Genomic DNA, 24,484 nt, shown 5'->3' on the forward strand with positions numbered 1-24,484 from the left:
ACATAAAATGTATTAATAACAATTAAAAGAGAGAAAAGTATTAATGGTAATGATAATTTTGGAAAAAATTATGAACTTACGGTATAAATTTAAGACAAATGTACTGTTATTAACTAAATCAATCACTTTTTTTTAATTTTGATTAATTACATGGATCTTAAATAAAGCAGCAGAGTATTTCATAATGTAAAATGCAGCTGGTATCAATGGTGAAAACCGACGTATTTATGATTTGGGCTGAATAAAAAAGAATATTGTTCGGTCTGATATGTTCTTTTCCGCCTAGCTTTACGTTTTGGGCTAAATGAAGAATTTGAGCAGTAAATATGGCATTGAGATTGGCACCCCAAAACCAAATTGCTATTAAAACCCCTACTTTATAGAAATTTGTTTTCTGACAAAAAATACTTTTGACATTTGACACCCCACAGTGCAATGAAATTTTTTCATTATGTATCTTAATCAGATACACAACATAAACATTTAGTTAATTTAGTTAAGAATATTAAGTTTTTTTTTCCTAATTGATATGATTTTATCAGTATTACCATCGAGATTTCATTCTATTAGATTTTAGTTAATTTACGTAAAGGTATCTTTATAAACGAAGATTAATTAAGATAGACATTTCAGAGTTTCACACCATGCTTAAGATTTTTGTCTTGTATATCATGAATCAACCCTTTTTCTGGATGAAAATCTCAACAATTATCATTTGACATGAAACCATGCCATGACAGCAAATCATCCGTCAAAATATCATTCCATGAAACCAAATGACACTGACACTTATGTACATAACAGGGGATGTTCTCATCCAATCATAGTTTCCTCAAAAGGAGACTTCACACTTATTCACCACAATTTTCTCTAAGCCAAACTTTGTGATTAAATATAATTGTTTCCCTAAAGTCATCTTCCCCGCAGTAACGCAATTTCCTACTCAAACTTAGCTATATAGAGTCCACTACTACTTCACCCTGCTGCTTGGCCAGGTATCTTTCCCTCCTCTCTTTCTGCAAACAAAATCAGAGATGTAGATGAAGACGTGTGAAGCATTTGTAAAAAAAGTGACATATTACAAGGGAACTTTTCCAATAAAAAAAATAAGTAAACTTACTCACCCATTCATCTATGACAAGCCCTTCGCCGAGAATCTTAGGACCTGCATCTTCTGGGGCTCTCTTACGTGCCTCAACAACAGCAGCATCAGCCTCAGCCAGCTGAAGCTTCAGTTTTTCCAAAGCCTTAACAATACAATCATACGTCGGGAATTAGTTAATGTATATTATGTGTAGCAAGCTTATAAACATGTATACCAAAATAAGAAAATACTTTTACCAAAGTACTTAATGTCTTAAAAGTAGTACGTTTGATTGGAGAGAAATAGAGAGAAGGGGAGGGCGATAAGAGAGTCAATAATGAGAGAGGATTTGGAGGGGAAAGAAGATGCTCAAAGTTTGAGAATTGTACTGACTAAATTATCCTTAGTTTGAATATTTAAGATCAGTTGTTTTACTTGTCTACAATATAGGTATAACAATAACAGTAAATTTACTCATTTCTCCCTTACTCAAATCAAACAAAGATTCCCTTCCCTTTCCACCCCTCCTTTAGATAAAACAGACTGTTAAGCAGCAAATAGTTGAGTAAATGCAGTTGAAATACTTTATTTACATTTTAGTTGGACTTACAACTAATAATGTAGTAACTAGTAAGAGAGAATAGACATATGAACAAGCAAAAAAGTAACAATTAACATGCAGGAATATTGCCACCAAGTACAAATGAAAACTTAAAAATTCAGCACTTACAGGACAGCTACGCTCTGGATCCAGAAAAACAACCTGCAAAATCTGCTCCACTGTTACTTGATCCTTCAGCTCATCAAACTGTTTACAGGAAGAACATACACCCACGATTCAAAACAACAGTGGTTGATATATGAAGAGAAAAGCCAAGCATATACAACAGAGCTTATTTTTATTGTGTACGAGACAGGGGAGGCAGAAAGAATCCACCCAAAAGAAATTGAAACAAATGTAAGCTTGTATTGATGATGAAATACTCACCATTTCAGGGACATAATCAATTGGTCCTTTGACCTTCAAGCTCGTGATTTTAAATTTGACTCCAGTTTTTTGTGGCTTTTCATTATTCAGTGGATGCTCTATAAACTTGAACACTAGCAAACCAAATACATATTAGAGAGATAACTTGGCATTGTAAACAATCTTATGCTCCACAAAAAGGAACATGAAGAAATGAAAAAAAAAAATATTACCAGTTGCAATTATACTCTCGCCAGGTGCTAGAATTCCCCCAGGAGGTCGCATGAAACAGCTCTTGGGTGCATTTGTTTGAAACTAAATACGCACAAAAAGACAAAGAAGAACGAATAAGTATTATTAAAATAATCAGAGATAAAAAAATGAAAATTCCTTCCTTCCTTCATTTATATAGATGAATTATTCTTTTGCAAAAACTTTGACACAGTAGTAATGTTCAACATAATAGACCGTTGGTTGAAAGTGCCTCAGTAACATCAATATGCAAAACAAAGGCATAGATAACGAGGTGTACATGTTTGTTTGAGTATACCTTGAAAGCTACATTGGATTTGCTGGTGTTTTTAATCCTGACGGCACTCTTAGCCTGCTTGCCCGGCTCTACACATGACAAGAAAGAAGAACCAAATGGCATAACACAAGGATGAGACTTTGAATCAATCATATGGATTTATATAGTACTTTCTTTATAGAGTATTAGTAATTAATACAAGGATACATTAGGGGGATACAACGTCACAAAAAGAAGGCGATTATCATTGTCCATAAACAAAAAGAGAAAATAGCTTCTTTAGTAAAACAGTTTTATCCTGCAATCCAATTACAAACTCCATATATAATAAGTTTGTTGTTTTTTACAAAAACTACCTGTTTTTTATTAGTAGGCATAGTGATTAAATTCAAATTTTGGAACGGTTAATTGAAAGCCCAAAAGCACCCCCACCTAGTGGAATAAGAATAAAAAGCAGCAGATGCAAAGAAGTAGAGGGAAAGATTGGAAGAAGAGGAAAGCATACAAGGGAAGTAGAGCTTGTTGGAAGGATGAAGCTTAAGACGACGAGGTGCGGGGAGGAGCGATCTGGCAAGGGAAGAAACAGAGTTGGAGGTGTGAGAAAGCGAAGCTTGAACAAATTCCAGACTTTGCCTTTAGATTGTTGTGCCTGATTTTTCCATGACTTCCACGCACGGGATGCAGCAACGTGGTCGTCGACCCTATCTCTAAAGACAAAGCTTCAGTGTCGGGTCCCACTAACTAATTCTAACAACTTAAGTCCGCGGATTCTAGTCTTCCTATTCAAATGCCACTTCCTGCTTTCACATCCCAACTTTTTTTTTTTTGTCCTTTTCTAATTTTTCCATTTTTTTATAAGGGTGATTATGTTTTTAGTGATTTTTTTTTAAATGTTCATTTCTTTTAGTGCATGTTCCCTTGTTTAGTTTGATTTACCTTTTTTATCGAAGTTTTTGACTCTTGTGTTAAATATTTCATATTTATCACTTTTTTTTATTTTCAATTTATTTAATTTAAGGCTTAAGATTAAATGCAAAATTATAAATTGTAAAAAAATATATCAAATTAATAATTAGTTAATGTAATTTCACCTTTATAAGTTATTTCCTAACTTTTAAATTGTTATTTTGTGATTTTTTTTATCAAAAATTCTTCAATTTATTAAAATATATAATAAAATAAAATTTCTTTCTAATAATAATTTTTATTATATTTTTTTCTTTATTAAAACACATAACTTTTCTATTTTTTTGGTTTTAGATCATAAACTACGAATATTTTCTAACACATTAAATAAGAGACTAATCATGTTTACAATTTGTTTGTGTATATAATAAAACTTTGTATGCATCATGTTTAGTAAAGTATTTTTTTTTTTTTTGGTGGATTCATGTTCAGTGAAGTAAGGCTAAATAAATAAAAAAATGTAATGCTAAAGAAAGTAATAATTAAGAAACCATGACAGGGATTATTAGATTTTGGAAACCCAATGGCATCAAACCAGGAAAGTTTCTTCAAATTACAGCAGTTGTAATTAATTCAGTAACTATGAAGAGGAGAAAATACTAAAAAAAAAGGGAACCTGAGCAGCGTCAACAATCCGAATCATTTACCATAAGAATTTTAGAATCCAATACCGAAAAAAAGTGTCACCCCTTTCTCGATTAACATAATCCTAGAAAACTCGTGACTTAAGAAAGAAACAAGTAGTAAATAGAAAATTAAAATTTGTAGTCGGAATTATCATCCCATTGAAGAACCGCAGAGCCTAAGTTCTGTTCTCTTTTGAGCTTATCTTTGAGGAACCAATCACATATCTTGGCAGCATTGAGCTCCTCAATTGGACACCCTTCTTGCTCCGATATCACTCTTAGCAAGTTCAACGACGATATCTATAGCAAAAACAAATAAATGGTTAATTATATAAGAGTTTAATAGTGTTAGCATAACTAATTAGAATATAATATGAAAAACAATACACGTAAGTCCTTGGAGAGATTATATGAGAAGAGAGGTACCGTTAAACGGCATAGAAAGCGTTCATGTGTGCTCAAGCCTGATATCTCAACCAAACCAGCTTCCTCCAGTGTCAAAAACGTTCTCTCACCCTTATTTTCTGCACCACTGCATTTGACTTCTATTCTACGTGGTGTTGCTTTCCTTTGTGCTATCATGCATGTTTGGGTTTGTCTAGAGATTCCAAGCTTTGAAGGGTTGAAGAGAAACGTTGTTGTTTCAAGACATGTGTTATAGGGTCGTAGTGAAATCATTAGTTTTTCTTTGGGTACTCTGGTTTTCCTTGCTGATAGCACTGAGAGTGAAGAGAGTATCAGTGTTCAGTGTCTCGTTTTGGATGGGGCATTTGGGGATGAAACATTACAACGCGAGAGGGAGGCTTATCTGTTATTCTCATTTCTTTTCTCTCTGTTCTCTTTTATGTCATTTTAATATTCTTTCGTTCATATTTTTTATTCATATTAAAATTAAGAAATATAGTGTTTTTTATAAGCAAATTAACAATTTTTAACCAAATTGTTATCTATTTTAGTATTTACTATTAAAAAATTACATTCTATTTAATTTTACGATAAAAACATAAAATAAGTGAAAGAAGGAGTGAAATTAATAAAATAATTATTAATATTATCTTAAAAATTTTAAATGTAAAGTAAAATATATTTTTTTAAAGAAAAAATAAGTTTTAAAGAACAATATAAAAATAAGTGGTTTTAAGCGGAAGAAAACTACAGGGAGCATAGGCCTTAGCCCACTTATATTTGGACAAACTCCAGCCCTAACTGGTACACGATTGGGCCTTTAACTTTATAAATGTAGCCCAAATCAGACTACACCTAATAAGCTTCTCCTTATTTTATTTTTTAAAAAAATTATGGAAAGTTTTCCTGTGCACATTTAATTATTGACTTTTTCTGTTTTGAAAAGTCATAAGTTAAAAAAAAAATATTTGATATGTTAATGACTGAAACTTTTGACTTATAAAGCGAAAGTTACACAATATTATATTTTTCAATTGTGTACATGTTAAATTAAAAAGACAATAATATTTTTTATTCTTCTCTAATTAATGTCGATATTTTCTATAAATTACATGTGAATACTTAATTTATTTACTTTACTTAATAATAATAAATTTATTTCATTTTCAATTATTATACATACAGACAAATATATACCTAAACATGTTTTTCAATGTTATTTTATGTGTTTGATCAGTAAACTTTACCAACTTCAGTTTAAAAACTTTTCAATGCTCAGCATCTTATAGATTTTCAACAAAATTTGCGTGATCAACTAACTTTTTTTCAATTAATTATGTTAAGCAATGCCATTGTCTAGACATATGTGTTCAGATTTTATTTCATTTTATTTATAATGGCGGCAATAAGAATTGAACGTGTTCCCTAATTAATTTTTAAAATTGTCAAAAGATAAAAATAAGAGCTAGCACTGCTTCTGCATAAATCCAGGTGCCTCATAATTTCTTTCAAATGATTTGTGTTCAGTAGTGGTGAAATAATGAAGATAAAAAAAAGTTTAATCGAGTCATGTCATGTAAGCAAAAATTGAGAAAAGCTAAAGAAATTGAGAGCAGTGTGTATATATAAAATATAGGCATTTGAATTATGGATTTAATCATCATCTGCAAGTACATTTATACAAAGATAGGTATAAAATTAATAAATAAATCCCATATTATACATATAAGCATGCAATGGCGCATGTGGTCTTAGAATTAGAAGATGGATCAGTTGGGACCCCAGCAACTCAAGTACATGACAGTCCTGAGAGAGTCTTCTGCCTGTTTTAGCTTGTTGTCATTGTTGGGAGGTTTGAAGGATGTGCCTGATGACAAGAAGCGATTCTGCTTAGAGGATGAATCCCTCAGGTTCAGAGACTTTATGGTTGAGTCACACTTATTAGACCCTAATTGCTCCTTCATGCCCTGAAGCATTCTCATCCCACCTTGGTATATCACCCTGCTCATGTACCTCAAGCTCATGCCCAGAATCTCTTGAATAATCACCTTTTTTCTTAAGAAGAGAGATCAAATATTTGGCAGAAAATGGCCAAGTTCAAGGGACATTTATAAAACAAACAAAAACATGGGCTGACCGGAGATAAAGGTTGAAACAACCGGCTGTGTTTTGTCTTCTTCTGGTCTGGGTACTGGGTAGTAACTTTAGGTCTATGGGCTGCATATATATAACTCTGTGGGCGGGGGACACGTGTCGGGTGCATCGAATTTAAAAGGATTATATTCACAAAGCCACGTAATATTTTGGATTGCTAGCGAAACGGTCAAAATGGCAAGTAAATAATTACTGAGGTAAGAATAGAATAATTCTGTTGGCTGTTGCCTTCGGTTATGTCTTGTCTTTCTTTCTAATTAATCGCTGTAAGGAAACTGTTTTTCTTCTCTTTTGACCGTGTGCATGCTTATCGCTTCCACTCTATCACCGTATACGTATACTGTATACAGCTCATTGTTTTTATCCAATTAGTCACCAGGAATATTCTTCATTTTATAATAATAGTTTCATACAACAATAAAATATTCTTTGCTGAGAATATATAACAATACCATGTACTGCATTATACTAATATAAATCCAAATCTTGCCCTTTATTTTATTGTGGGGCTCATCCATCGTTATTTTATTTTATTTTACTGTTAGTATATACAGTTATACACATGAGAGGTTTATGTTGCAGTGGGCTATGCAATGCATGCTTCTGTTGTCGATCGTGTGGTTTAATAATATAGTTAATACATGTCTGGAGTCGCTCATTGGAGTTGACCTCTAGACAATTAATTAATAAAAAATCATTTTTAATACACTCTAGTGAAAATATTTGTGACCTCTAGAAAGAAGATTACGTTTCTAATGCAATTTACATGTTTTTTTTTTTATTTTCCACGACATGATAAGAATTGTGTTAAATTGTAGTTTTAATTTTTTTATAATTTTAGTTTCTATTTTAAAATCAAAACATTCAATCCTTCTATTTTTTAAAATAAACAATTTTAATATTTTCCTCAATAGATTAAAACCAAACATTGTTTATGATATGACATAATATTATTGACATGATGCTTTATTCATTGACAAAATTATAAATCACTGTCATACTTGTTTTGTTTAATTTAGTATTATTTTTTATGTACAATTAATCAAGAGTTATTATTATTTTTCAAATTATCAAAATTTATAAATTAAAAAATATTTAATATATAAATCTTTTTAATTTATTTTATATCATTTTATATATTTTCATTTTGAATAGTTTACATTTCTTATTTTACCAATTTATAATTAAAATTCATAAATTAATATGTAAATTATTTCCATAATTTTTTTAATTAATTTTATTGTACAAATTAATTTTATTCTATTTATTTACATAAAATTATTCATGGACGAGACGATAAAATATTTATTTTATTTAGTTAATTATATTAATGTTATTTTTTATGTATTACTAGTCAAATATTGATAATTTTTTTTCAAATTATCAAAATTTATAAATTAAAAAATATTCAATATATATAAATCTTTTTTATTTTATGTGAATAATTATAGTAAAAATAATCTGTATATTAAAATAAATTTACAAAAAAATATAAACAATTTATATATTAATTTATGAAATTCAACTATGAATTGGTAAAATAAAATATATATACTACTCAAAATAAAAACATATAAAATGATATAATATAAAATAAAAAATATTTATATATTAAATATTTTTAATTTTATAAATTTTTGATAATTTGAAGAAAAAAAAACATTTGACTATTGACACATAAAAAATAATGTCAATATATTTAACTAAACAAAAGAAGTGTGTTAGTAGTTTATGGTCTTATCTATGAATAAAAAGTCATGATTTCAATTCTTATTAAGACACTTTTTATTTTTTAATTCATTTTATTTTTTTCACATAAGTATCATGTCAATGGTGTACCTAAGTTCTACATCAACATTAATGTCACATCAAAATCAACATTTTACTTTAGATGGTCAACTGTCAAAAAGACCAAAATTACTTACTTTAAAAAATAAGAAGATTAAATGTCTTAATTTATAAATAAGGGGACCAAAATTATAATTTAGCCTAAGAATTATAACTCTTTTACTGATGTAAGTCTTATTAATACAACATATAAAATTAAGGTTAAATTACTCATTTGTTTTTTATAGTTTCACGATTTGTATTTTTTTAGTTTTTATAGTTTGAAAGTGATTTTTTTAGTCTATATAATTTACATTTTAATTCTCTTTTAATTCTTATAATAAAAATTAAAGTAGTCTAGCTAGTTATTTTTGTCAATTTTGTTTAAACTTCATTACTATTTGATTATCCTCTATAATTATGTAAGAAAAAATATTGACCTCAATAATGTACTGATTAATGAAGTAGTATAGCTAGTTTCATCATTGCTGTTTTTCTTTGATATATATATATATATATATACTTGTGTTACTTAAAATTTGCATATATATATATATATATACTTTGAGTAAAATCATCATTGATTTAAATAAATATTAGTTTGATATTTTTCTACAAATTAAAATATTTTTCCTTTCTTATAATGTTAGTATATTTCTATAGCTAACATGCCAAATAATTTACTTTACCTATAATAATATGGACAGCTCATAATAGGTTAAGATTTACTTAAAATTTTGTTTAGACACGTATAGCTAATGATGTCTTTGAATGACTTATGAAGAGTTTCAAGCTCAATTTCTTCTTTTGATTAAGAGGGGGAATAAAGCTTAAAATACAAAATTAAAATCATGTCTAAAAATCATGTGTTTCAAGATCAATAGATAAAACTAACAAAATGTATCAGTTCAATTAATTATATATATCTTATCTTAACTTATTTAATAGGTGGGTGAATCTAACCCTAGTCACTTTTTAATGAGTTTATAAAATACTAACTCATCTTAACGTATCACTGATTAGTGAATTAAACAGATTGACTTACCTAATATAAAAAAAAAAAAATTAAAAATTCTTCTTAAAGAAACAAATTTAAACTTCTATGGTACTTAAAGTTCAAAATTTTATAAAAAAATATAATCGTAACATCAAATGTTCTTAATTACGATCAATTTTAATTCTTTTGATTTTAATAAACAACAATTATAAGACATGAATAATTGTCTTAGAACTCACCTAAAATTTTTATCTTATAACCTAATGATTTTTTTTTAATTCGTAGACAAGTCGCGAGAAAACCGATCCATCATAAGTTCAATTCAGTCAACCAGATAATTTTTTCTTAATATTACTAGAATATATATTTTTTAATCCAATCCAAATACAACCTTCAAAGGTGATTGCTGCAAGAGAAAATTATCAGGGTTCAACTTGCATAGAGTGCATAACAGCATTTTTCGTATCAGCCCACATGAGGTCATTACTATTTTCTTCTGCTTTAAGTTCACCATTTACACTCTTATAAGTTTCACTGGGAATTTTTCTGGCATCTGTTTCAGCTAAATCAACCTTGGCATTAGCTCATCAGTTGCAAGCTCGAATTTCAATTCCATTAAGATAAGCAAGATCAATCTCTTTAAAAAGTGAAATGCATAGTATTTTCACACCTAACTCAATTACCAGACTCATTTGATTGAAAAAGTATTATTCAACTATTTTGTTTTAATAAAAACTTAGTGGAATAGAAATATTATATTTAAAATAATCTAGATATATATTTAAGCAATCTATGCATATTAAACTTTTAAAAAAATATATTTATTTTCATTACCAACAGGCAATTCCACTTGCACTATTTTGTGTCTCTCTTCAACGCTCGACACTGATGGCGATTGATATCCTGCGTTCACCTGTCTCCGCCGTCCGATTCTTTAACGGTGCCGCCACTCGCAGTCGTTGCTGTAGTAGCACCTTCCGCTTCAACGTATTTTTTTCTTAAAAGGAAACTATTTCATTTTCTCTCAAAGCCTGAATTTCCCCTCATTTCGATTTGCAATTCATTAGGGCGATCCTGCCATTTCCGCAGCAAAACGCAAAGCATTACAAAGAGCTTGAAGCCGCTGTTGACGTAGTTCGCAGGGCTTGCCGTCTCTGTCTTAATGTAATAGTAATCTTCTTTGTCTCCTTTTTTCCCTCTCAATATTTGGTTGGTCTGTAGTTGTTCTTAATTTTTGTGTGTATGGGGAATCGTCAGAACTCAGAAGTGATTCTGCTACATTTGTATTTTATGTGCATTGAAGAATGTTATGTGACTTGAGTTAAATGCCCGCACTCTGCAGGTGAAATCATCCTTGTTCTCAACTGATGAGAAGGTTCTTGAAAAAAATGACCAGACTCCAGTGACCGTGGCAGATTTTGGAGTTCAAGCTCTCATAAGTTTGGGTATTAACTTAGTCTCGTGTCAAATATAACAATTAGCTTAACATATTTCTTAATTGTGATGCGTGTATGAAATGAAACCAATGTGGAGTAAATGTAATGAATTTTATTTAGGGTCTGTTTCGATAAACTTCTTCACAAGCACTTATAAGAAAATAGGAAGGGAAAAAGAAACAAGCCTCTCCATAAGCTAATTTGTAGAAGTTCTCTCATTAGCTTTTTCAAAAATTATTTTTAACTTGTACATAAGCTAATTTTAGTTTATGGAGAAGCTTATTTCGTTTTTCTTCTCCTATTAATAAGTTTATCTAAATAGGTCCTTAACGTGGTCAATTACAGCTCTACATGAGTCGCTTTTCTTTTTGGGGACATAACAGCAATATGATGAACATTATTTTAAAGGACTCGGTGAAACTTAAAAAATGCCAATGAAATCTGATTAATACTCATAATTTCTGGCCAATGTGATTCATCGAAAATGTAATTGTAAACACTAGTTTGCTAAAACATATTTTCCTTGTATTAATGTAATTAGTCTAGTATTAGGATTACCATGTAGCCTTGAAAATGATTTGTCAGAAGTTATTATTCTTTTCACGGGATTGAAAATTTTGGTTTTATATCTTATGTGGTTATTAAAACAGAGTTAAATAAGCTGTTCCCTTCTATACCTTTGGTGGCCGAGGAGGACTCTGCTTTCTTGCTATCAAGAAACTTGGCAGATACTGTTCTTAATGAAGTAACTGACACACTTAGTTCCACTTGTAAACCATTGACACAAGATGATGTACTCGAAGCAATTGATAGAGGGGGCAAGGATGCTTTTGTATTTGGATCAAAGCCGGCCACATATTGGGTGGGCATATCTAAGCAGTTCAATTAAATGCTGTAAAGTGATGCAGTATAGCTTCTTAAAAATTTGATTCATGACTTCCTTTTCTATGTTGTTGTATGAGATGTTTGTTCACATTGCATTCCTGGAGATGAGAAAATGTTGGTAATTATTTTTGCTGTTTTATGAAAGCTACATACTTTTACAAGTGAATTTCTATTAGCCATTGGGACATTATCTATTTAAAGGTTAATATTGGATATTTATATATTTACTTCTCATGTTTGAATTTCCCCATCATAACTTATGGGAAGTCCATTGAATAAATACAGGTGCTCAACCCAATCGATGGCCCACATGGTTTTCTAAAGGCTGGCAAAGCCTTATATGTGGTAAGTCATAATGTAATTTATACCTTTTGAAGTTCTTTTCATATAAATGTAATAGTCTATGACAGAGAAATCCTAGAGGTTTCATCCGGAAATGCTCTTTGTTGTATAGTAAACCTTGTGATATTGTTTCAGCTATGATGTACTTTCCTCTCAACGACTGGGTACAAATAAGCTGTGCATGTATATCTTTAGATAAGGAATTCTTGCAATGAATGTTATTTTCTTCACAGTGCATCATATGTTGATCTGACTTTGTCATTATTATCTTAAAAATTGTCTAATGGATTTCCAAAGAAAACAGGTTGGTTTGGCTCTTGTGGTTGAAGGAGAGATTGTTGTTGGTGTTATGGGCTGCCCTAACTGGGAGGAAGACTTATCTGAGAAATCCTCTACTGAGATTGAGGAGGGTTGGGATTCTCTTGGTGGATCAGGAACTGTAATGATTGCTCATAACGGCTGAGGAACTTGGATGAAAAGTTTGAATAGCCAACTCAAATCACCTTGTGTGTGGACCAGATGTTTTGTTGATGGGTCTGACATAATACATAAAGCAAGCTTTTGTATTCCAGATAGTCAAACATGGGAATCACTGCCACTGTATTCCTTATCTAATGCCCCAAGCAATGCTGGCAATGTAGGGAGCAATCAAATTCTTCTTTTGGGAGCATGTTGAGGAAGGTCTCAGAAATATTATCTATATGTGTTTTTTACTTGATTACATCCAATCAAAACTTTTCTGATAATTGATCTATGAAGCGATCATTAGTTTGTGTTATATTCTTATTCTATTTTTACTGCTTACATTTCCTGAGGTAACTTTTAAAGTAGAATTACAGTCTGCTCTCTGAAAGGAAGTCTTTGTTAATATCTTTATCTGAAGTTTAAACAGAGAAGTTATTGCTCTAATTAGTAATTACTAATTAAATTAACTGTGATTACTATTTTTGCAATTTGTTGATAGTTTCATCTCATGGTGTTAAAATCGCCAATAACTTTAAGCTTCATTGGTTTTTAATCTTTTCTTTCTTTTGTTTGCTCATTTCTTGACATTCTTATGGATCAACGCAGTTTATGCAAGTATTTGATGGTTGCCTCTGGTAGAGCATCTATTTTCATTCTCTGAGCAAACGAGAAGACTATTATAGAGGTATCCTATCAATTTTTAAGTTTATAATTGGATGGATAATTTACGTAGTGATACTTTTTTTATTTGGTCTTGTGTAGGTATGGGACCATGCTGTTGGCATTATATGCGTTCATGAAGCTGGTGGAAAGGTAGTTTTTTTTCTTATCATTTTTGGGTCTGTTAAAATATCTCATACTTTCATCTTGTATTCTTGTTGCGCATTTTCTTTTTTCTGTTTGACATGTAGTTGAAGGTATGACCGCATGAATAATGTCTTCCAAATATTTCCAGCGAAACTATTAGTACTGTAGATAATTGTTGTGCCCCCTATAACTGATGGCAGGTAGTTTAAATTTCGTTTTTCATCTAATTAAACAAGTGTTTGTTTGCTATTTGATGTACTTTGGCATAGTGGATTTCTTAGTGCTGCAAAGGAATTCTCATATGTAGTAATAAACTAAACTGATAATGTGGTGTAGTGGATTGTGCACAGCGGTCGAAACCTTTTAATTCTGCCCTGTTACTCTGTCCAGCCTTGAATTTGTGAAATGCCTGTTAAGTTGTTTTAGCACGGATTTATGATTCGTGGACACTTGTATATGATTCCAGACATTGCTGTATGAATAAGTGTACTTTTTTAAGATGACCATTTTTTTTTCTTTTAAATTGTTTCATTTGATAATATCCAATTTGATCAGGTAACAGACTGGCAAGGCAGCGACATAGATCTTGCAGTGGGTCATGTTGGCCGGCGGATTATATTTCCCTATGGCGGTGTCCTTGTTACCAACAGCAATTTACATGATAAGATTTTGCAGATTATCGATCAGACTTCAAGAGTTTGATGTTTTGTGGAATTGCTCATCCTCATTATTTTGTGAAATGATTTGTATTTTGATTAATTTTGTTGAACCTTTGTCACATATATTCTTAAATTTCATTATATGAAATATAATTGATATCCACTATTTTCTAGCAACACCAAACCCCATTGCCTAATTCTTCCTGTTTATTTAATAAAAGAAAATGCTATTTTTACATTATTATTTTTGGGTTCCAAGATGCAAGGGTGAACTTTGGGTTTCACTGTTTCAGCCTGTAGCCCAGTTCAAAGTCACTCACTACCTGGCCTTTGCTTCCTGCACTCGATAGGAAACTCGAATGAACAAAAATACCCTCTGTTTCTTTCTTTCTGTTTTCTGCGGATCTAGTTATAATTCCAGATTGGATAGTCCGGAATAGACAACAAAATGAGCACTTCTCATTTCCAAATTACTCATTCCAGATTCCAGAATGGGTAATCCCGCATGTTTTTCGGATTACCAATTCCACTATTCCAGAATTTTGTATGCATACACAAGTTTGTCACTTTGAATTGAAATACATCTTCTAAATAAATTGGATTTCGACAGAACTGTACCAATTATTACCTTTTATATATGCAAAAGCCTTGATTTTCTTAAGAGATATACTACACTAAAAATTGCTGAACAGTTCTAGAGTTAGCCTTCCGTATCCTGAAATCATTTTCGGCCTTTAACTATTGGCTACTCGATCGTTACCTATTTCATTATATTTGTAGAATTATAAAGCTTTTATATATAATTAAACCCCAATTCATGCAGGAAAGTTCTCGAGCTCCATCAAGGGCCAGGTGTTCTTTATAAATTCAATAGCATTGTCTCAATTTGCTTATCTTTCGCCAATTAATTAGATTTATATTTCATCAAAATCAATTAAATATTTAGATTGGAATATAGTTCTTACCAATAGAAGTAGCTACGAGAAGACGATGACGACGGTAATTTAAAAATATGCGTGATTACCTTAAAATAGTTGTGCTAGCTCTTTATTCGCGCAAGCTTCGGATCTCGTATCTGGAAATAATGCCATAAAACAAATAAAATATTTTTCAAAGTTTGTTGGAGCTATTGAACAGCTCATATGTCAAAACAAATATTAACAAACTCTAAGACAGCAGTCCACCAAATTACGAGAACGATTAAAATATTATTTTTAGTTAATTATTTAATGTTATTTTTTATGTATTCAACTAGTCAAATATGATAATTTTTTTTTCAAATTAATCACAAATTTATAAATTAAAAATATTCAATATATATAAAATCTTTTTTATTTTATGTGAATAATTTATAGTAAAAATAATCTGTATATTAAAATAAATTTACAAAAAAATATACAACAATTTATATATTAATTTATGAAATTCAACTGATGAATTGGTAAAATAAAATATATATACTACTCAAAATAAAAACATATAAAATGATATAATATAAAATATAAAAAATATTTATATATTAAATATTTTATTTTATAAATTTTTGAAATTTGAAGAAAAAAAAACATTTGACTATTGACACATTAAAAAATAATGTCAATATATTTAACTAAACAAAAGAAGTGTGTTATAGTTTATGTCTTATCTATGAATAAAAAGTCATGTATTTCAATTCTTATTAAGACACTTTTTATTTTAATCATTTTATTTTTTTTCACATAAGTATCATGTCAATGGTGTACCTAAGTTCTACATCAACATTAATGTCACATCAAAATCAACATTTTACTTTAGAATGGTCAAACTGTCAAAAAGACCAAAATTACTTACTTTAAAAAAATAAGAAGAATAAATGTCTTAATTTATAAATAAGGGACCAAAATTATAATTTAGCCTAAGAATTATAACTCTTTTACTGATGTAATCTTATTAATACAACATATAAAATTAAGGTTAAATTACTCATTTGTTTTTTATAGTTTCACGATTTGTATTTTTTAGTTTTTATAGTTTGAAAAGTGATTTTTTTAGTCTATATAATTTACATTTTAATTCTCTTTAATTCTTATAATAAAAAATTAAAGTAGTCTAGCTAGTTATTTTTGTGTCAATTTTGTTTAAACTTCATTACTATTTGATTTCCTCTATAATATGTAAAGAAAAATATTGACCTCAATAATGTACTGATTAATGAAGTAGTATTAAGCTAGTTTCATCATTGCTGTTTTCTTTGATATATATATAAATATATACTTGTGTTACTTAAAATTTGCAATATAGATATATATATACTTGAAGTAAAAATCATCATTGATAAATAATATTTAGTTTGATATTTTTCTACAAATTAAAATATTTTTCCTTCTATTTAATGTTAGTATATTTCTATAGCTAACATGCCAAATAATTTACTTTACCTATAATAATATGGACAGCTCATAATAGGTTAAGATTTACTTTAAATTTTGATTTAAGACACGGTATAGCTAATGATGTCTTTGAATGACTTATGAAGAGTTTCAAGCTCAATTTCTTCTTTTGATTAAGAGGGAAATAAAGCTTAAAATACAAAATTAAAAATCATGTCTAAAAATCATGTGTTTCAAGATCAATAGATAAAACTAACAAAATGTATCAGTTCAATTAATTATACTATATCTTATCTTAACTTTATTTTAATAGGTGGGTGAATCTAACCCTAGTCACTTTAATGAGTTTATAAAACACTAACTCATCTTAACGTATCACTGATTAGTGAATTAAACAGATTGACTTACCTAATATAAAAAAAAATAAAAAATTAAAATTCATTCTTTAAAGAAACAAATTTAAAACTTCTATGGTACTTAAAGTTCAAAATTTATAAAAAAATATAATCGTAACATCAAATGTTCTTAATTACGATCAATTTTAATTCCTTTGATTTTAATAAACAACAATTATAAGACATGAATAATTGTCTTAGAACTCACCTAAAATTTTTATCTTATAACCTAATGAAATTTTTTTAATTCGTTAGACAAGTCGCGAGGAAAACCGATCCATCATAAGTTCAATTCAGTCAACCAGATAATTTTTCTTAATATTACTAGAATATATATTTTTTAATCCAATCCCAAATACAACCTTCAAAGGTGATTGCTGCAAGAGAAAATTATCAGGGTCAACTTGCATAGATGTGCAATAACAGCATTTCGTATCAGCCCACATGAGGTCATTACTATTTTCTTCTGCTTTAAGTTCACCATTTACACTCTTATTAAGTTTCACTGGGGGAATTTTCTGGCATCTGTTTCAGCTAAATCAACCTTGGCATTTAGCTCATCAGTTGCAAGCTGCGAATTTCAATTCCATTAAGATAAGCAAGATCAATCTCTTTAAAAAGTGAAATGCATAGTAGTTTCACACTTAACTCAATTACCAGACTCATTGATTGAAAAAGTATTATTCAACTATTTTTGTTTTAATAAAAAAACTTAGTGTGGAATAGAAATATTATATTTAAAATAATCTAGATATATATTTAAGCAATCTATGCATATTAAAACTTTTAAAAAATATATTTATTTTCATTACCAACAAGGCAATTCCACTTGCACTATTTTGTGTCTCTCTTCAACGCTCGACACTGATGGCGATTGATATCCTGCGTTCACCTGTCTCCGCCGTCCCGGATCTTTAAACGGTGCCGCCACTCGCAGTCGTTGCTGTAGTGACATTCCGCTTTCAACGTATTTTTTTCTTAAAAGGAAACTATTCATTTTCTCTCAAAGCCTGATATTCTCCCCTCATTTCGATTTGCAATTCAATAGGGCGATCCTGCCATTTCCGCAGCAAAACGCAAAGCATTACAAAGAGCTTGAAGCCGCTGTTGACGTAGTTCGCAGGGCTTGCCGTCTCTGTCCTATATGTTAATAGTAATCTTCTTTGTCTCCTTTTTTCCCTCTCAATATTTGGTTGGTCTGTAGTTGTTCTCTTAATTTTGTTGTGTATGGGGAATCGTCAGAACTCAGATGATTCTGCTAACATTTGTATTTTATGTGCATTGAAGAATGTTATGTGACTTTGAGTTAAAATGCACCGCACTCTGCCAGGTGAAATCATCCTTGTTCTCTCAACTGATGAGAAGGTTCTTGAACAAAAATGACCAGACTCCAGTGACCGTGGCAGATTTTGGAGTTCAAGCTTCATAAGTTTCGGTATTAACTTAGTCTCGTGTCAAATATAAACAATTAGCTTAACATATTTCTTAATTGTGATGCGTGTATGAAATGAAACCAATGTGGAGTAAAATTAATGAATTTATTTAGGGTCTGTTTCGATAACTTCTTCACAAGCACTTATAAGAAAAATAGGAAGGGAAAAAGAAACAAGCCTCTCCATAAGCTAATTTGTAGAAGTTCTCTCATTAGTTTTTTCAAAATTATTTTTAACTTGTACATAAGCTAATTTTAGTTTATGGAGAAGCTTATATTTCGTTTTCTTCTCCTATTAAATAAGTTTATCTAAATAGCGTCCTTAACGTGGTCAATTACAGCTCTACATGAGTCGCTTTTTTCTTTTTGGGGACATAACAGCAATATGATGAACATTATTTTAAAGGGACTCGGTGAAACTTAAAAAAATGCCAATGAAATCTGATCTAATACTCATAATTTCTGGCCAATGTGAGTTCATCGAAATGTAATTGATAAACACTAGTTTGCTAAAAACATATTTTCCTTGTATTAATGTAATTAGTCTAGATTAGGATTACCATGTAGCCTTGAAAATGATTTGTTCAGAAGTTATTATTTTTTCACGGGATTGAAAATTTTGGTTTTATATCTTATGTGGTTATTAAAACAGAGTTAAATAACTGTTCCCTTCTATACCTTTGGTGGCGAGAGAGGACTCTGCTTTCTTGCTATCAAGAAACTTGGCAGATTACTGTTCTTAATGAAGTAACTGACACACTTAGTTACCACTTGTAAACCATTGACACAAGATGATGTACTCGAAGCAATTGATAGAGGGGGCAAGGATGCTTTTGTAATTTGGATCAAAGGCCGGCCACATATTGGGATGGGCATATCTAAGCAGTTCAATTAAATGCTGTAAAAGTATGCAGTTATAGCTCATTAAAAATTTGATTCATGACTTCCTTCTTCTATGTTGTTGTATGATGAATGTTTGTTCACATTGCATTCCTGGAGATGAGAAAATGTTGGTAATTATTTTTGCTGTTTTATGAAAGCTACATACTCTTTACAATATGAATTTCTATTAGCCATTGGGACATTATCTATTTAAAGGTTAATATTGGTATTATTATATATTTACTTCTCATGTTTTGAATTTCCCCATCATAACTTATGGAAGTCCATTGAATAAAATACAGGTGCTCAACCCAATCGATGGCCCACATGGGTTTTCTAAAGGCTGGCAAAGCCTTAGTATGTGGTAAGTCAATAATGTAATTTATACCTTTTGAAGTTCTTTTTCATATAAATGTAATAGTCTATGACAGAGAAATCCTAGAGGTTTCATCCGGAAATGCTCTTTGTTGTATAGTAAACCATGTTGATATTGTTTCAGCTATGATGTACTTTCCTCTCAACGGACTGGGTACAAATAAGCTGTGCATGTATATCTTTAGATAAGGAATTCTTGCAATGAATGTTATTTTCTTCACAGTGCTCATATGTTGATCTGACTTTGTCATTATTATCTTAAAAATTGTCTAATGGATTTCCAAAGAAAAACAGGGTTGGTTTGGCTCTTGTGGTGAAGGAGAGATTGTTGTTGGTGTTATGGCTGGCCCTAACTGGGAGGAAGGCAGACTTATCTGAGAAAATCTCTACTGAGATGAGGAGGGTTGGGATTCCTCTTGGTGGATCAGGAACTGTAATGATTGCTCAAAACGGCTGAAGGAACTTGGATGAAAAGTTTGAATAGCCAACTCAAATCACCTTGTGTGTGGACCAGATGTTTTGTTGATGGGTCTGACATAATACAATAAGCAAGCTTTTGTATTCCAGAGTAGTCAAACAATGGGGAATCACCTGCCACTGTATTCCTTATCTAATGCCCCAAGCCAATGCTGGGGGGCCAAAAAAAAAAATGACTTTTCTGTTTGAAAAGTCATAAGTTAAAAAAAAATATTGATATGTTAATGACTGAAACTTTTGACTTATAAAGCGAAAGTTACACAATATTATATTTTCAATTGTGTACATGTTAAATTAAAAAGACAATAATATTTTTATTCTTCTCTAATTAATGTCGATATTTTCTATAAATTACATGTGAATACTTAATTTATTACTTTACTTAATAATAATAAATTTATTCATTTTCAATTATTATACATACAGACAAATATATACCTAAACATGTTTTCAATGTTATTTTATGTGTTTGATCAGTAAACTTTACCAACTTCAGTTTAAAAACTTTTCAATGCTCAGCATCTTATAGATTTTCAACAAAATTTGCGTGATCAACTAACTTTTTTCATTAATTATGTTAAGCAATGCCATTGTCTAGACATATGTGTTCAGATTTTATTTCATTTTATTTATAATGGCGGCAATAAGAATTGAACGTGTTCCCTAATTAATTTTTAAAATTGTCAAAAGATAAAAATAAGAGCTAGCACTGCTTCTGCATAAATCCAGGTGCCTCATAATTTCTTTCAAATGATTTGTGTTCAGTAGTGGTGAAATAATGAAGATAAAAAAAGTTAATCGAGTCATGTCATGTAAGCAAAAATGAGAAAAGCTAAAGAAATTGAGAGCAGTGTGTATATATAAAATATAGGCATTTGAATTATGGATTTAATCATCATCTGCAAGTACATTTATACAAAGATAGGTATAAAATTAATAAATAAATCCCATATTATACATATAAGCATGCAATGGCGCATGTGGTCTTAGAATTAGAAGATGGATCAGTTGGGACCCAGCAACTCAAGTACATGACAGTCCTGAGAGAGTCTTCTGCCTGTTTTAGCTTGTTGTCATTGTTGGGAGGTTTGAAGGATGTGCCTGATGACAAGAAGCGATCTGCTTAGAGGATGAATCCCTCAGGTTCAGAGACTTTATGGTTGAGTCACACTTATTAGACCCTAATTGCTCCTTCATGCCCTGAAGCATTCTCATCCCACCTTGGTATATCACCCTGCTCATGTACCTCAAGCTCATGCCCAGAATCTCTTGAATAATCCACCTTTTTTCTTAAGAAGAGAGATCAAATATTTGGCAGAAAATGGCCAAGTTCAAGGGACATTTATAAAACAAACAAAAACATGGGCTGACCGGAGATAAAGGTTGAAACAACCGGCTGTGTTTTGTCTTCTTCTGGTCTGGGTACTGGGTAGTAACTTTAGGTCTATGGGCTGCATATATATAACTCTGTGGGCGGGGACACGTGTCGGGTGCATCGAATTTAAAAGGATTATATTCACAAAGCCACGTAATATTTTGGATTGCTAGCGAAACGGTCAAAATGGCAAGTAAATAATTACTGAGGTAAGAATAGAATAATTCTGTTGGCTGTTGCCTTCGGTTATGTCTTGTCTTTCTTTCTAATAATCGCTGTAAGGAAACTGTTTTTCTTCTCTTTTGACCGTGTGCATGCTTATCGCTTCCACTCTATCACCGTATACGTATACTGTATACAGCTCATTGTTTTTATCCAATTAGTCACCAGGAATATTCTTCATTTTATAATAATAGTTTCATACAACAATAAAATATTCTTTGCTGAGAATATATAACAATACCATGTACTGCATTATACTAATATAAATCCAAATCTTGCCTTTATTTTATTGTGGGGCTCATCCATCGTTATTTTATTTTATTTTACTGTTAGTATATACAGTTATACACATGAGAGTTTATGTTGCAGTGGGCTATGCAATGCATGCTTCTGTTGTCGATCGTGTGGTTTAATAATATAGTTAATACATGTCTGGAGTCGCTCATTGGAGTTGACCTCTAGACAATTAATTAATAAAAAATCATTTTTAATACACTCTAGTGAAAATATTTGTGACCTCTAGAAAGAAGATTACGTTTCTAATGCAATTTACATGTTTTTTTTTTTATTTTCCACGACATGATAAGAATTGTGTTAAATTGTAGTTTTAATTTTTTTATAATTTTAGTTTCTATTTTAAAATCAAAACATTCAATCCTTCTATTTTTTAAAATAAACAATTTTAATATTTTCCTCAATAGATTAAAACCAAACATTGTTTATGATATGACATAATATTATTGACATGATGCTTTATTCATTGACAAAATTATAAATCACTGTCATACTTGTTTTGTTTAATTTAGTATTATTTTTTATGTACAATTAATCAAGAGTTATTATTATTTTCAAATTATCAAAATTTATAAATTAAAAAATATTTAATATATAAATCTTTTTAATTTATTTTATATCATTTTATATATTTTCATTTGAATAGTTTACATTTCTTATTTTACCAATTTATAATTAAATTCATAAATTAATATGTAAATTATTTCCATAATTTTTTAATTAATTTTATTGTACAAATTAATTTTATTCTATTTATTTACATAAAATTATTCATGGACGAGACGATAAAATATTTATTTTATTTAGTTAATTATATTAATGTTATTTTTTATGTATTACTAGTCAAATATTGATAATTTTTTTTCAAATTATCAAAATTTATAAATTAAAAAATATTCAATATATATAAATCTTTTTTATTTTATGTGAATAATTATAGTAAAAATAATCTGTATATTAAAATAAATTTACAAAAAAATATAAACAATTTATATATTAATTTATGAAATTCAACTATGAATTGGTAAAATAAAATATATATACTACTCAAAATAAAAACATATAAAATGATATAATATAAAATAAAAAATATTTATATATTAAATATTTTTAATTTTATAAATTTTTGATAATTTGAAGAAAAAAAAACATTTGACTATTGACACATAAAAAATAATGTCAATATATTTAACTAAACAAAAGAAGTGTGTTAGTAGTTTATGGTCTTATCTATGAATAAAAAGTCATGATTTCAATTCTTATTAAGACACTTTTTATTTTTAATTCATTTTATTTTTTTCACATAAGTATCATGTCAATGGTGTACCTAAGTTCTACATCAACATTAATGTCACATCAAAATCAACATTTTACTTTAGATGGTCAACTGTCAAAAAGACCAAAATTACTTACTTTAAAAAATAAGAAGATTAAATGTCTTAATTTATAAATAAGGGGACCAAAATTATAATTTAGCCTAAGAATTATAACTCTTTTACTGATGTAAGTCTTATTAATACAACATATAAAATTAAGGTTAAATTACTCATTTGTTTTTTATAGTTTCACGATTTGTATTTTTTTAGTTTTTATAGTTTGAAAGTGATTTTTTTAGTCTATATAATTTACATTTTAATTCTCTTTTAATTCTTATAATAAAAATTAAAGTAGTCTAGCTAGTTATTTTTGTCAATTTTGTTTAAACTTCATTACTATTTGATTATCCTCTATAATTATGTAAGAAAAAATATTGACCTCAATAATGTACTGATTAATGAAGTAGTATAGCTAGTTTCATCATTGCTGTTTTTCTTTGATATATATATATATATATATACTTGTGTTACTTAAAATTTGCATATATATATATATATATACTTTGAGTAAAATCATCATTGATTTAAATAAATATTAGTTTGATATTTTTCTACAAATTAAAATATTTTTCCTTTCTTATAATGTTAGTATATTTCTATAGCTAACATGCCAAATAATTTACTTTACCTATAATAATATGGACAGCTCATAATAGGTTAAGATTTACTTAAAATTTTGTTTAGACACGTATAGCTAATGATGTCTTTGAATGACTTATGAAGAGTTTCAAGCTCAATTTCTTCTTTTGATTAAGAGGGGGAATAAAGCTTAAAATACAAAATTAAAATCATGTCTAAAAATCATGTGTTTCAAGATCAATAGATAAAACTAACAAAATGTATCAGTTCAATTAATTATATATATCTTATCTTAACTTATTTAATAGGTGGGTGAATCTAACCCTAGTCACTTTTTAATGAGTTTATAAAATACTAACTCATCTTAACGTATCACTGATTAGTGAATTAAACAGATTGACTTACCTAATATAAAAAAAAAAAAATTAAAAATTCTTCTTAAAGAAACAAATTTAAACTTCTATGGTACTTAAAGTTCAAAATTTTATAAAAAAATATAATCGTAACATCAAATGTTCTTAATTACGATCAATTTTAATTCTTTTGATTTTAATAAACA

At 29.4% G+C, this 24,484-nt stretch overlaps 2 protein-coding genes and 1 pseudogene across 3 annotated transcripts; 1 reads left to right on the forward strand and 2 right to left on the reverse strand.

Moving 5' to 3' along the window:
• Nucleotides 1-635: 635 nt before the first annotated feature.
• On the reverse strand, nucleotides 636-3,215 carry LOC114373644 (vesicle-associated protein 4-2-like). The gene is made up of 7 exons (XM_028331150.1): nucleotides 3,084-3,215; nucleotides 2,602-2,670; nucleotides 2,285-2,366; nucleotides 2,073-2,185; nucleotides 1,815-1,892; nucleotides 1,125-1,247; nucleotides 636-1,016 (listed from the first exon to the last, which is right to left on the reverse strand). Exons 3-7 carry the CDS (start codon nucleotides 2,334-2,336, stop codon nucleotides 954-956), a joined length of 429 nt encoding a protein of 142 aa, XP_028186951.1. The 5' UTR covers nucleotides 2,337-2,366; nucleotides 2,602-2,670; nucleotides 3,084-3,215; the 3' UTR covers nucleotides 636-953.
• Nucleotides 3,216-4,028: 813 nt separating this feature from the next.
• Nucleotides 4,029-4,986, reverse strand: LOC114377573. Its single transcript, XM_028336145.1, has 2 exons — nucleotides 4,599-4,986; nucleotides 4,029-4,472 (listed from the first exon to the last, which is right to left on the reverse strand). Exons 1-2 carry the CDS (start codon nucleotides 4,848-4,850, stop codon nucleotides 4,302-4,304), a joined length of 423 nt encoding a protein of 140 aa, XP_028191946.1. The 5' UTR covers nucleotides 4,851-4,986; the 3' UTR covers nucleotides 4,029-4,301.
• Nucleotides 4,987-9,807: 4,821 nt separating this feature from the next.
• On the forward strand, nucleotides 9,808-14,249 carry LOC114374528 (annotated as a pseudogene). The gene is made up of 10 exons (XR_003658576.1): nucleotides 9,808-10,034; nucleotides 10,396-10,542; nucleotides 10,645-10,719; nucleotides 10,898-11,000; nucleotides 11,642-11,853; nucleotides 12,162-12,221; nucleotides 12,523-12,899; nucleotides 13,290-13,368; nucleotides 13,446-13,496; nucleotides 14,046-14,249. The product of XR_003658576.1 is annotated as a putative PAP-specific phosphatase, mitochondrial (transcript).
• The last annotated feature ends 10,235 nt before the right edge of the window (nucleotides 14,250-24,484 follow it).

The sequence above is a fragment of the Glycine soja genome, chromosome 11, assembly GCF_004193775.1.
Source record: "Glycine soja cultivar W05 chromosome 11, ASM419377v2, whole genome shotgun sequence".
NCBI classification, from domain to species: Eukaryota; Viridiplantae; Streptophyta; class Magnoliopsida; order Fabales; family Fabaceae; genus Glycine; species Glycine soja.